Source organism: Lutjanus erythropterus, chromosome 15, assembly GCF_056507025.1.
Source record: "Lutjanus erythropterus isolate fLutEry1 chromosome 15, fLutEry1.hap2, whole genome shotgun sequence".
Classification (NCBI taxonomy): domain Eukaryota; kingdom Metazoa; phylum Chordata; class Actinopteri; order Lutjaniformes; family Lutjanidae; genus Lutjanus; species Lutjanus erythropterus.
In genome coordinates, this window is record NC_139331.1 from 1,956,444 (window position 1) to 1,970,655 (window position 14,212).

At 42.7% G+C, this 14,212-nt stretch overlaps 1 protein-coding gene across 3 annotated transcripts in view; it reads right to left on the bottom strand.

Annotated features, from left to right (window-relative positions):
- rev3l (REV3 like, DNA directed polymerase zeta catalytic subunit) overlaps positions 1 to 13,995 on the bottom strand; it is a 103,189-nt gene extending 89,194 nt beyond the window's left edge. For all 3 annotated transcript variants that reach the window (XM_084737896.1, XM_084737897.1, XM_084737895.1), the window contains exon 1: positions 13,347 to 13,995. In XM_084737896.1, coding sequence (XP_084594022.1) covers positions 13,347 to 13,485 — 139 coding nt within the window. In that variant the 5' untranslated portion in view covers positions 13,486 to 13,995. The remainder of the gene's footprint in view (positions 1 to 13,346) is intronic.
- Positions 13,996 to 14,212: the final 217 nt, after the last annotated feature.

The following is a 14,212-nucleotide window of genomic DNA, read 5'->3' on the forward strand; positions in this document are numbered from 1 at the left end:
CCGAGCTCTGCCTGCCCTCCTTTTCTCAGCTCAGATGAAATTTGATATTCACGGCGTGTCTCGCTCTCCGCCACACATCCCATGAAGCAGGGACGGCAGCTCGGCTGGTGCATTGAGCGAGCCAGACTCACACACGCTCTCTCTCCGTTCTTCTCCCCTCCCTTTTCCCACCCCTCCACTCTCAATCTCACACGGGGACGGCCAGAAAGACACAAAGAAACACTAAATTGCAGCTGAGATATTGCTGTGACTGGAGCAGATCACAGAGAGCAAATGCAAAAAAGAACAGAGCAGGTTTAGACAGAACTCCGAGGAATAAAAAGGTTTTACTTCCTATGTCAGACATGGTAAATGTCTCCCAAAAATGTAAAACTGACTCACAAAACACAACAGGAGACTCTCATCAGACAGTTTTAAAGAGTTGGAGGCCTGTTAAGCAGCAGCAACAACCATGCTGCTCTCTTTCACCACAGACAAGCTCAGCTGCATTAAAACTCACAATCTCTCACACACACACAAGCTGTGCTATTTTTAGAGCCAGGCTTCCAGAATATCCCTCCCCCCTCCCCTTTTTAATAAGCCTGCCCTCAAACTGACTGTATACAGCTATGGAATTAAAAATTGATTAAAAAAGACCCTTTGGTTCCCACTGCGGTCTCAGATTTTTAAAAACAGCAGTAGAGAGACTGATGGGTGTTGGTCGACAGCATTTAAAAGATAAAGTGGACTTTGCACAGGTGAAGGAATTTACTGACTTTAAGCAAATTTGCTCTGCAGCTAAATGTTTACAGAGAGATCTAGCAAAATCTAGAGCTTATTAACGACCAAAGCATATTTGCTGCATTGCATTTGAGATGCGATTAACATTCCTCATTAATAACTACTAAATCCTGCACCATAAAAAGAAACCAAAATAACAAACTGACTAAACTTAGTTATTTTGTTTTCTAAAGTCACCAGAGACCTTAAAGATACACTTTATGGGACACTATTCCCCCAAATACCACAATTATGTCCTCTCATTGTGGTTTTGAAACTTGATTTTAAAGTAAATAGTTAATTGAGTTTGGGAGCACTACTGCGGACACAACAAAGTCAAGAAATGTACCTTTAATGGACAGTTAGTCAGCCTGGTGCACCCTTTTTAGAAACCACTGATGGGCAGGGTCATTATTAGCTTCAGTTGCTCCCCAGCACTGCCCTCCAAAACAGCTGATTCTTTTCCCAAATGTCATTTGTCATTACTAAATATGGCTGATGTTTGCATGGTGCTCTTAATGTGAGTAGTCAAATGAGCTGAAGTGTCTTTCTGCCTAATGTCACAAAGGAGGTTATGGTTGAATAATATAAGGGTGTGTGGTTAGACTCAATGCAAAGCAAATTTAAGAGGCAGGAAAAGTGCATATAAAGTCAAGTCAGCAGGAAGTAAATGCAGACAGATTTAACGTCACTCCAGTCAGTGCCAAAGAAGGTGAAAATGCATCTGCAACTTCAATTCACGCAAACACAACACACTCCACACACAGCTAACATCTGTACTGTTGGCACATTGGCTGTTTGTGATGAGCGCTGACTGTACCAGCACTGTCAGTCACAATTTGTGCATGGCGAAGCATAATTTTGATTTGAATCTAAACTCGCCATATGAGGTACTCCACTATAATGAAATGTATGGAGATGTAGGATATATATCAGACTGATAATGTATCAGCCTAATAATGGGAAATTTATATTATTTTTATTATTCAGATATTGAAATTATAGCCAAAAAAACACAGCCAATAATATACAGCCAAACTCTTTCCTTTAACAAACGCAGCATCTAGACACTAAGATACATTAGGTGATATAATATAACTAAAAAACCTATCAGGGCAGTGAAGTTTCAAATTGGTCGCTATAGATCATTTTTGATCATGTAGGTTGTGACTGATCACATTTTGTGTACTCCAAGGAATGGAAGCGATTGAGGTGATAAAATGAGTAAATATCACAATGTTTTTGACCAAATGCCATGACACTGCAACAATATTGTAGGGATGAAAATTGGTGCTTTAACAAAATATTAACCCAATGAGATTTTTTGATAAATAATCACCAGTAGTGTAGTTATAATGACTAAGTTAGGCAGAGTTCAGAAAATTACTGTACTCTATGCAGCCTTTAAAACCATGGAAAGACAACACTTACTCCATATCATGATATAACGGCACGCAAGAACTATCACAATACCGATTCTCATATCATGATACAATATAATATTCATATATTGCCCAGCCCTAAGCTGACAGAACGCAAGGTGCATAAGGTGTGTAAATTTGGTTTGTAATCAGATAAACACAGTCGACTTTTATCTATAATAGCCTTTGTTTTTGTAGCCAATTGCATACACTGACGTGTGATTTGACAGATTATGTCTCTCTACCTTTCTTATCCTCAGGTATGCATAAACTACAGATTATATCTATGAACTTCTTTTAAAATACAAAAATGTTGAATTATTGGTTATCTTAACAGTATTGATCATAAGAAGCAGGTAATTACTACTTATCGTATTGGCTGAAAAGAAATCCATATTATGCATCCGTATATAACATACTGAGTACACGAGTGCACTGCACACATGAGCAAGTCCACAAGTTTGTGGGTGCATGCGGTCCACATCCTTCAGCCTGGACTGAAACCAGGGATAGATGCTCATATTTTTAAGCATTGGCACCAAGGACCCCCAAAGCCATAGATATGGAGGCCAGAGCACATTTTTGGGTGTCAAGTGTAACTGCATGTAAGAGCAATGCAGAAAAGGCAATTTAATGCAACTTAATACAGCCTTCCTTTTTTCCATGAATTGTGATGTGGTGTTTCAGGTGACACAACCTAAACTTCTCAGCTAGGCCACTGGCAGCACTCACTGCATCACATTCTATCATCAGATGTGGCATTTTCTAGCCACCTAAACTCCTTTAAGTATGCCTGGTAAACCCAGATGCCAGTAGCCCTGACATATCAGTAGCTAGCCGGTGATGAGTACTGTTCACTGTTTTGAAAGACTGTTGAACTAAATGGCACAAAGGAATCAGGATGTTTGTGGAGGCTCACAGTATGGGGCTAAAACTTGGTGGTCATGAAGATGGAACACGATTGCTCACATAGTAACCTTTTGCACCCAAGGCCCTTTAGACCAGGGTGAATTTCAAACCCTAGAAACCATTAAAGCTCATGTTACCATCACTTTGCAATGTTTTTTCATGTTTGATCAGACCTGTTCTAGGGCTTTAAAATGATGAAGCATGTCTGATTTCATGTCAAAAGAAAAATGCAATACTTGAATGTAGAGGAAGAAATCCTATGAATCCTATAGCACAACAATACATTAATGAGATAGCTAAGCATTGGTGCATTCCTGTAATAAGAAGAGACAGAGCTACTCCTCTCTAATTTGCAGATATACTCAATGCTACAGATGAAAACTTAATCACTTTGTTTGTCTTTGTGTGTGCAAGCACGTGTGTACAACCACCCACCCGCCCACACACACACACACACACACACACACACACATATACACACACACACACACACACACAGGCCTCATTAACATCAATGCTGAATGGCACAGCATGGTAGGTTCAAAGCAATCTCCCCCCTCCAGCAGCGATTCAAGCTTTCCTTGGCCTGCCAAATTCTTTCATTCTTTTTAAACAAGGTCTTAATCTGCCTTGAAACACTGCAGAGTTCTCCTGCAGCAGAGCCAGTGGCCCTCAGGGAACACGGAGTGGGAAGTCTCTCTCTCTCACCAGCTTGATGGACAAAGCGGGGCCCCTCCTCTTTCTCTCTGTGGGGACAATGGTGCAGGAGGAGAGAGGAAGAGCCCGACACTGAGAGGAGGACCTGAAATGACCCAACACCACGTGCCAACACAGGCTTCTCTCTTCAGACCACACAGAGCCGCATTACAAGAACCTGCTCTGGAATAGATGAGGTGCTGCCAGAATGGGCAACTTTACAAACCCTCCAGTCAGCCGCGGCCCTAAGCCGGCCCATGCATTAGCAGACACTTCACATCAAACAGTGGCTTTTTCGTACAGCCATATCAAAAGACAAAATACTTCCCGCCATCCCCCACTCCCCCTTCAACCAGTGGACATCCATATTACCATGGAGATGAACCAAATCACATTACCTCATTGGCAAAGCCATCTGGCATGCAGCTATGAGAGAAGAACAACAACAACAACTCCAAGGCTGCAGCTCCTCTGGGAGGCTTACTCTGTCACAACCTGAATGCACTAGTGGCTTATAATACACTCAGGGCAGGCACCACATTTAAAATGACATCTAATGAAAAGCTTGCTACCATATGTGGGCATCAGTCAAGAGACAAAGACACTGTGTGGCCTGTGGAAAGTGGAAATGAAATGTGAAATGGACAGGATTATTATTTGGATTATTTGGATTTCAGAAAAAACTCAAAAATGTGTTCAACAAGGCTAACTCCCTGTCTTACCCTGCATTCTACAGACTGCAATGGCAGGACAAACTGACTATATAGAGTATGCACTGATGTCAGTGTCCCACCAGAATTCACCCCCTCAGTCAAACTGAGTAGCACAACATCCTGCAACAAAGCTGCCTTTAATGGGAGGTACTGCAAAACAGGAGTAAAACAATATTAGAGATGCACCGTTTTCGATTTTCTTGGCCGATTTGGATTTCCAATTTTTTTAAGGGTCTGACCTGCCAATTCGGATTTTGGCTAATTCCAATTTTTAGTCTTTCTAAGAACTATAACTGACAGCATTCACAAACATGTTTGCAACTTTTCTTGTAAAAAAATAAATTGGATTTTCATAATAAAACACTGACAATTAAATATTTATTAAATACTATTTTACATTTTATCCAAAGTCCTTCAGGTTACAGCCAGGCCTTATTATAGTTTTATATTAAGATTATGAATATGGGGAATGCAATCTCGTGAGATCTTGGAATCTCGCTGGACGTGATTTCACATGATCGCCTGTGGAAGCAGTTGTAAACAAACCCGAGACAGACGCGGTGCAACAGTTTATTGCAGTAAAACTTTCCTGTGAGAAAAACAGACACACAAGCTAAATGAGTCTGGATGAAGAAATGTTTGAGGAGACACATCAACACAGGTTGTTTATTCTTCAGCCAGAACAATTTTAACTGCACCTCTGTGAACAGCAGTCTGCTGCTGGCTAACATTAGCATGAAGAACTACATAGTTTACGGCTGTTTTGCGACACTGTCAACTGTTCTGTCTCGTTGTAGACTGTCTGTCTTCTCTTTATCCTACTGTTGTAATCTGTCACTAACACCAACTTCATGCAAGCATGTGTCTGAGTTTGTGGAACTGTAATCAGCGTGGTGGTGGGTGTGATATCACGGTCAGTTTGTCTGCTGCGTGCATGACATGACCATCGTGCAGAAGACGTATGTGACAATGACGGGCACAGAATCGGATATGTGACACTGACTGGCCGGGTGCCGGTCAGGGCCGGTCATGCTGAAAACCGTCCGGTTCCGGCCTGTGGCCGATCGGTGCATCCCTAAACAATATATTATCTGCGCAAATTAAAGGCAGTCAGACTCAACAGTGACCTTTACAACTTAGAAAAGAAACAGTGGTCCATGGACATTGATATGTGGACATGTATTGGGTTTCCTGACATTTATATATATATATGATTTCGACAATGGGGGGATTTGTTGGCAAATTTGGGAATGAAAGCCATAGCCCCAATTAAAGCCAGATGTCCTCAGGTTCACACGTGAATGTGGCTGTCTTTTTGATGGACAGGTAACCAGTCCAGAGTTATTTCTAGACTTGCACCGATTAATCGGCAATGCTCGGAATCGGGCCAGTTTTCATGTGACTGGCCTTGACCGGTGACCGGCCGGTCAGCGTCACAAATCCGGTTCTGTGCCGGTCATTTACCTTTACCTAAGGAGATTGTCTGCCAAAAGATGGACAGTGACAGCCATGAGAGAAGTCAGACTGGACAGATGGATGCTTTCACAGTGCTTACTGTACATACCACTGCTGTAGTGTCCTTGGGCAATACACTAAATTACTTGAATTGAACTCCCTGTGGAGGATCGATACAACATCCCAGAAAGAACACTGAGGGTCAAGCCTGCACAATAATGAACAGGTTTCCAATAGAGGAAAAAGACATCCAACAGCTACAGATGTTAATGCAAAGTCACCCATCCCACCTGACTCAGTGTGAATCCAGGTGATGGGAAATGCATTAGGGACAAGGATTGCTGCAGTGTCGGGCCTGTGCCCTCGACAGTGATGCCTTCGGGTACCCACTGTGGAGCCGGAGGGAGCTATTATAGCCATCAATCAGATTGACTGGGCCGCAGCAGCAAGGACACTGAGGCAGCTGCTGTACACTCACAGCTGCTCCAAGATAAAGGGAAATCATCGCCTGCTACCAGTTAGTCATTCTCATTTTAACTTGTGTCTTCAACACTGAGTTTAGGAGAATGTGAGGATCTTTCTTGGTTTGAAAAAGGTTGGTGTCCACTCAGTGGCGTCCTCAACAACAATCTCTAATCTTAGACCCAAATAACCTGTGTCAAGCTTTTGGACTGAAATATTTAACTATAATAGTGGTGCCTCTGCAGCTACATTGCCTTCATCTGGCCCTGACGCCAGTAAATGAAAAGACCTTGAGTTGCAGAACGGATACTGGCAGTGCGTGTAGCACTGTGTTCAATGGCCATTCAACAGCCTTTGAAAACACACCACATTTGATTTATACCTTAAATTCCCAGTAGAGTTCTGATTGTTGAGATGTCAGCTACATTTAACACCTTTGTATTTTCAGATAATGGATCACCTGGTTGAATGACTTTAGATAAATTAGTATTGGGCCCAACACATCGCCTTTGGTTAGATGTTGCTCATTAGCCGCAAGCTATTCATCGTCTCTGACTGTAATCCACCACAAAGGCCACCTGTGGTATCACAGTATTCAGAGGGAGACAAGGCCTCCTCCCACATTTCTACACATGGTTCACACAGGCCTGTGTGAGAGGGAGGGGAGGGGAGGGGTCTGTTTACTTATTAAAGCTCTGCACTGTGGCTGCCCTGACTGTGCCTGGACAAGCCTCTCTGAAACCAGATAGGACACTGGAAATGCCTTCGATGCTGGTAGGCCCCGACAATGGAGACATGACGGAAATGGTTCCAGTTTTACCAGCACGGCAGCACCAGAGAGGTGTGACTGACTGCTGCCAGGCACTGTGTAATGGCTGCTCACTGAGTGAGACACCTCTGGATTGACAAACTCACAGCACAAACTAATCCAGGATGTAATAATGTTAATAATGTCAGAATTTGCATGGGTGAGTCAGTGTGGGTGACAATAATATAGTAGTAAGGTGGGTCCCTATTATTGTGCCAGTGACATATATAAGGATGGACGACATGACAGCTGTAGACATATATAAGTAGATGCCAAATTGGCATTTGGAGTGTACATCATCATCTCCTCTGTATTAGACTGGGGCAAGAATGGTCTGTAAACAAAGCAGAAGCTGTGTTTTCTCTGGATAAAATTTTTTTTTCTGATAAGTTTGGTTTGAATCAATTATATGCTGCTATAAATAAAAGGTTTTTATATCATGACTGACAGCTGAGCACCCGCTCACAAATGAGTCTGTATGGGCAGGACCTCGATACCATGGCTCCAACCTTGATCATTACCACGCCGCATCTGACATCGCCAGCGCAAGACAGCAGCGCTGACATCCAGGATATTTTGGCTTCATTTTTGTGCAGTGGGATTAAGTGGAGACATGTCGTCCATCTGTATATTCAGTCTGGTCAAACCCTCAGGCCACCAGGTTGATCGTTGGATCAATTTCAGTCCAAATCTTTGCTGTTATAAAATGCTAGAGCAATCACATTATGTCACTGTATATCCAGTACAAACCTACTGGAATAAATGTGCTGTCAGTATACCTGTGCCTACAGTGATAAAGTCAGTGTCCTCTGCCTTAATTGTACTGACCAACTTCAGTGAGTGTCTTTTAAACAGAAGTCCCCAAAGCCAAACTCCTGTAAACATTCACTCCTCTGATTCAGTAACATCTAAAAAGATTCAATCAGTAAGCAAAAACATCACAGGATGAGGATTAGTATAGGACAGCATTCAGCCTTTCTCTGTGATGCTCCTCTATTACTATCACAACTCTACTTCCCTCTGTCTCACGTAACTCACGTTGGAGTGAACCAGACACTCCCTAGATAAAAAAAGGAAAGTCTTGAGGACAAAAGAATGAAGTCAAATTCAGTGAAGCCATATTAACAAATGGGCATCTTGCTCATTTATAAAAGTAATTAGAAGCAACTCGGGCGGCAGTTAGGGGATGATAATTGAACCCGAGGAACTGACAGGGAGAGAGGAAAGTAAACAGTTAAGGGGACAATGACCTTCTGCCTAATGAGCCACAGAGTCCTTTTGAATCCGCCTATTATCCTATTAATGGATCCGGGAGGAATTCCTTCAGATGGCATTAAGGGTTCCCCTGGAGAGAGCTAAACCTGGGGGGGAGAGGGGCAGAGGGGAGGAAGAGGCCCTTGGCTTTATTCCTCCCTGTGCTTCATGCTTGGCCCCCCTCATTCAGGTCAATTGGTCATGCACTTCCTCCCTCTCTGCTCTTGCACACACCCAATACACACTCAAGTGCACATGCCCGAGAGAGAAACCAAAACAGTGTGTCTCCTGCTGTCACGGGGCCCAGGGCCTGTCAGTGCATTCCAGGCCGAGCTTGTCGGCATCCAGGGTGGAGATCAATGCTGTCAAACCTCAAAAGGTTTACTCAACAGCAGGTCTGAGTGAGGAGAGGCTCGCTGTTTACCGCCCTGAGAGGTTTCCAACCAAAAAGTTTTATTTATTTATTATCATAGGCGCAATGTGATACTGATCACAATGAGTGGATGTACAGTATGTGTGCAACACAGTCAGGCCAGCCACATGCTAACAAAGAGAGAAGAGGGGAAAAAAATCAGGAAGTGTGGCATCGAATTACACAGGACTGATTGGTGGGAGTGTGCATGGCTTAGGTCAGGGAAGGACAGGGAATAGGAGGCCTGGGGTTGTAGGCAGAGCCACATGGTGCAGAATGCACTGCTGACTGCTTACACCAGGGTAAACACACTGATGAGATAAAAGCCGACACACACACACTAAGAAAAGCTGCTCATGAGTTCCTCCCTTCAGGCCAGACAATAAAAATCACCATGAAGGCAACAGGAAATATTTAAAAAGTAACTCCTTTTCAAGAGGTGTGGCCTGTTCCTGAGCCACAGAGAAACAGAAAGAAAGCGATCCCTCTCTGCTTCAATGTGTTCCAGATGGTGATGTAATTTTATTTCTGGAAATGTAGAGCTGTCTCTGACTCTGGCTCGCCACAAGTGATACATGAACTGAGCAAGAGCAGATTCAAACTGTGCAAATCTGAAGAGCACCCACCACAACACACAAACTACACTCTCACTACTTTATCATTGCTGCAACCTGAAGAAAAACAGAGTCGGATTCAAACCACATATACAACAGGGAAACAATAGCAACCACTGTGTTTGTGTATGTTCTTGTCTTGCGTAAGAGCTCAATCAGTTCAAAGCTCCAACGGGATGCTGGCATGCATTTAAATGCCACATACTCAGGAATGTTGACCAATCAGACAGGATCAGAGGTGTAGGCATTTAGACAGGGTTCAGACAAGAGTGTGTGCCAACACATACAGGTTAAACAATACCACAAAATGGGGGGAAAAACATGAGTATTGTTATGACGCTCATCAGTTCATTACAGTGTTAACTCTTCACTTGTCTTCTTGTAAATCTTTTACACAGCAGATACGTTCACAGCACTAGTGTTATTTAATGCCTTAAACAATGGCCACATGCCATGTAGATCCTGGTACCGTGCATGCTGGCTCATTTGGATGGCTTCAAACATGTAGAAAAGCACTTTTCAAAAATAAAAACAAAGGCTGTGTAATTAACATAATAAAAAATAGCAACTGATCCAACATTTGGCCTCTACATTTTCTCTGTAAATCTGTGCTTAAAATCAAACGTGAATAAATTATGGATGATGTGACAGTTGGGAATCACTGTTAGTTATTGCTTGTCTGACTGAAAGTAAACACAGAATATAGCCTATTGGATTAGCTCTTCTTCTTAACTGCAGAGGGATCTACTTAAAGGGTGACCAGCCAGCTTATTGCAAAGTCACCATGACCTAATAGTCAGAATGAATACCATTATGACAAGATCTAGGTTAGAAAAATACCAGAATCTTCCTTTGTATGCAGAGATAGACGCAAATATTTTTAAGTATTGGCCCCATGGGCTACCAAGCCCCTAAATTTGGTGGCCCAAATGGTTACAAAAACAGTTATAAAAACACTACAGAAAAGGCAATTTAATGCAACATAACAAAATTTTCCTTAACCCTGACAGTTATGTTGTCTATTTTTCTCAGGAATTGTGATGTAGTGTTTCCTGAAGGCACTGTTTCTGATGAAGACAGAGCTAGACCTTTCTGCTATTAGAGGAAACTGGCGGCACACACTGCAGTACATTATGTTCTTAGTTGTGTCATATTCTACACACTTAAATTCCTGTTTTCATTCTCTCCTAAATTTCTGTCTCATTTTTCCATAGTCTGCCTTTCATGTTTCTGGTTCTTCTGTAAGGATCATGTTTGCAGTTTAGGTAGGCTTAGTCAACCCATACCATCAGTAGCCCCACCATATTGGCAGCTAGTCGGGGACAAGTACTGTTCACTGTTTTCATAGACAAGTTAAATTTTTCATTTTCTGACATTTTATAGGCATTAATCAATTAATTGAGAAAATAATTAATGGATTAATCTTCTATGAAAATAATTAGCTGGAGCCCTAAATCAAATTAGTCATGTATCAAGCTATTGAGCAAAAAGACCAAATAATCATTGGAGCAGTCAAAAACAAAAATATATTTAATTTATTATCACATAAGGCTAGAAAAGGCACCAGATCCTCATATTTTAGACAAAACAAAAACTACTGTTTGATATTTTTGCTTGAAAATGACATTTGATTCATCATTGTCAATTAATTTTCTGACAATCAGCTATAAATATACTGATTGTTTCAGCTCTAGACCAAACCTTGTTAATTTTATTCACTGGGTCAAGCTCAGAAAATTACACCACTCAACCATAATGCAGGCATTAAAACCAGACCAGCAAAATGAACAAACATTGTAACGATTAAATGATGTTATAATATCCATCAAATTATGATCAAAATCCAGGGCAGTGTCCAGTCTAATATCATAAATTAATCCCATATCAGTAATACAGTACACTGTGTGTCTCAAAGTGTAGAGCCTAATAGCAGCGCTGTATGTATTGGCTTTATTATGCTTGAATCAGTGTTGATGAATTGCTTCTCAGCATACATTCACTGACAGGCTACCCAGGCTGCCTCTGCTGCAGTGTGTGTGCAGCCCCCTCAATTCAGTGCAACTGCAGGAGAACGTGCAGGTTTACGAGAGAACCAAATTAGACCTGACACCCTAACCCCGGCCCACTGTCCTTCATTTCTCTGCTCTATATCCTTTAATCCTTCCTCAAGTACATCCTGTTGGATGCTGCTCCGGGTCGCCCTGCGGAGGGAGGAGCACTGCCACCGACAGTATAGGGGGGACAAGCTGGACTCCCATTTTCCCCACTGGGGACTTAACCCTGCTAAAAATATACACAGTCACTGTACTGCAACGGGGTTTTCACCTGTCAAATAAGGGTTGAAGAGAGGGCACAGCAATCACAAGAGGATTTGGAGGGGGTGATAATGCTGTGCCATTGTGCAGGAAATCATTCTATTGTTTTGTGGTGTGGGGATTAAGGTACCCAGAGTGCTCGGCTGTAATGGATTTATTAGAAGGCAGGGCATGTGCCAAATCTTAAATAAAACACAAATCTACTATCAATCTTAGCCTCTCTTTTGCACAGTAATCATCATTTTTACATTAGGATTTTACAAGCCATGACATTGTCTCCATATACATATGAGGGCGGGCAACATATCAATATTATATCGATAATATCATAAAAGCCTAGATATTGTCTTAGATTTTTGGATATCATTATATGGCATAAGTGTTGTTTTTTCATTGTTTTAAAGGCTGCACCATTCACTGGTCTAGCTGCTCTATTATTTGCTTTTACACACTTAGTCATTACAGCCACATTGCTGATGATTATGAATAAAAAATCTCATAGTGTTAATATTTTGTGAAAGCACCATTAGTCAACCCTACAACATTGTTGCAATATCAATTAATATTGAAGATTGTGCTATTTGGTCATATATGCATATACATGGTCATATAAATCTACATCTGTCTTTTTATTGGAATTACAGTGAAATAACATATGTTTGGTCATATACATACATATGGATATGCATATATCTTAATTGATTAATTGTACATTCATTGTCACACGATGTACGATTCTGTTTACATTAATCATGTCTCCCACATTGTTCGATCCTGCATAACATAATGTTCTGTCATGATGGCTCCTGCCCTCTCAGACGGTACTGTCTTCTATAGAGCACATAATTGACACCAGAGTGTTTTTACAGAACCACACATTTGTCTCAATCTCTGCTACCGTTACTTACTGCAATCATGCAATTTCTGGTAGGGGATGAACAAAGTTTTGTTTCCTTTCATCTACATCTGTTTTTTTTTTGTTTTTTTTACTGGCATTACAGTGAAAGAATGAAGAGCTGCTCAGAGGAGGCAGTGTGTTGCATTCTTGCCTGTCCACACTCCACAGGTTGCCACAAACACAATAAAACCACCATAAAGGGAGATGTGGCATTCACGGACAGCCTCCACATGTGGCAGGTAGAGGCACAAGTCTCCTGAGCTCTGAAGCCAGAGGTGTCCGCCGCCACCACCGTGCCATGATGGAGCAGGGGAGCGAAAACAAAGCGGAGTCGTGTGAGGAGGGGGAGACAGAGAGAAGGACTCCCACTGCTGCAGGCTGGCAGCCAGTCTGTATGCAAAGCAACAGCGGTGCACGCCGTCCGTATAATATGTCAACACCCTGAATCATCTTCCTGTCGTCATTTAGCACGCTATACCCGTTATGTTTCCTCTAAAACAGCACAGTGCGGACGTGTTGGTGCATGTCCACACAGCATGCCGCGTGGATCGCTGCAAAAGGCACAGCAGCCACCATGAGCTTCAGTAATGAAGACAAACAAATCAGAAATAAACTGAAGAGTTGACTAACCTGCGGGTGTTGCTCCAAATATCCGCACAACGGGCACTTTCTTCACATCGCTCTCCCTGAATTCAGAATAGCACACGTCCAGGTCTTTAATGGGACTTGCCAGATAGAAGTCTGCGGTAACGATACGGACAGAAAACATGACTACCGCGTCCGCAACAGAAGCTCCGGCCAACAGAAAAGCCCAAAAACTACTGCTTGGAGTCCATAAGCTGCGGGGAACTCGGTGGCCAGCTGACACCAGCCAAGGGGGATGCTGTCACGGCGGTAAAACAACGACAAAGCGGAGGGGAAGCCCGGTTGTGTCCCATGAAAAAAACCCGAACAAAGATTCCCGCGGCTGAAGCACTCCGAGGTGCTGCTGTGGCCGCGGAGAACTACACTCGATGGCGGCGGGTAAGTGTCGGACGCTCCGCAGCTGTCGGCTCCATGTTGTACTTGTAACCGTAGCTGTCCCGTGATTTTAGCTCTCTCTCCCTCTCTATGTGGTGTTTTTGTTTTCAGCCAGGAAGACGTTCCCCAGGCTTCCGGTATGTAGCGTTTATCTTTCCAAATCACGCCTCAGAACTAGTCCCAGCCAGTCCCGTTTTATCACACAGACACACAGACCCTGCGCTCTGCTGCTCGTTCTTCCATAACAGGCTAGCCCACGTTAGCTAACCTACGAGGGGAGCTAAGCTAGCCACATTCCACAAGAACAGTACTTCCGACAGGGTTCTTTCAGAATAAAGGACGTGTTGAAGCGCCACCAGCCCAGTCACACAAAGCACTGAGTGAAAATAACAGATTTATTTTGGAAGACTCACATCTGGCTGGCACAGTTGTTCGTGGCAGTTTTGAAGGAATAGTTGCAGGTTTTATCGACTGTT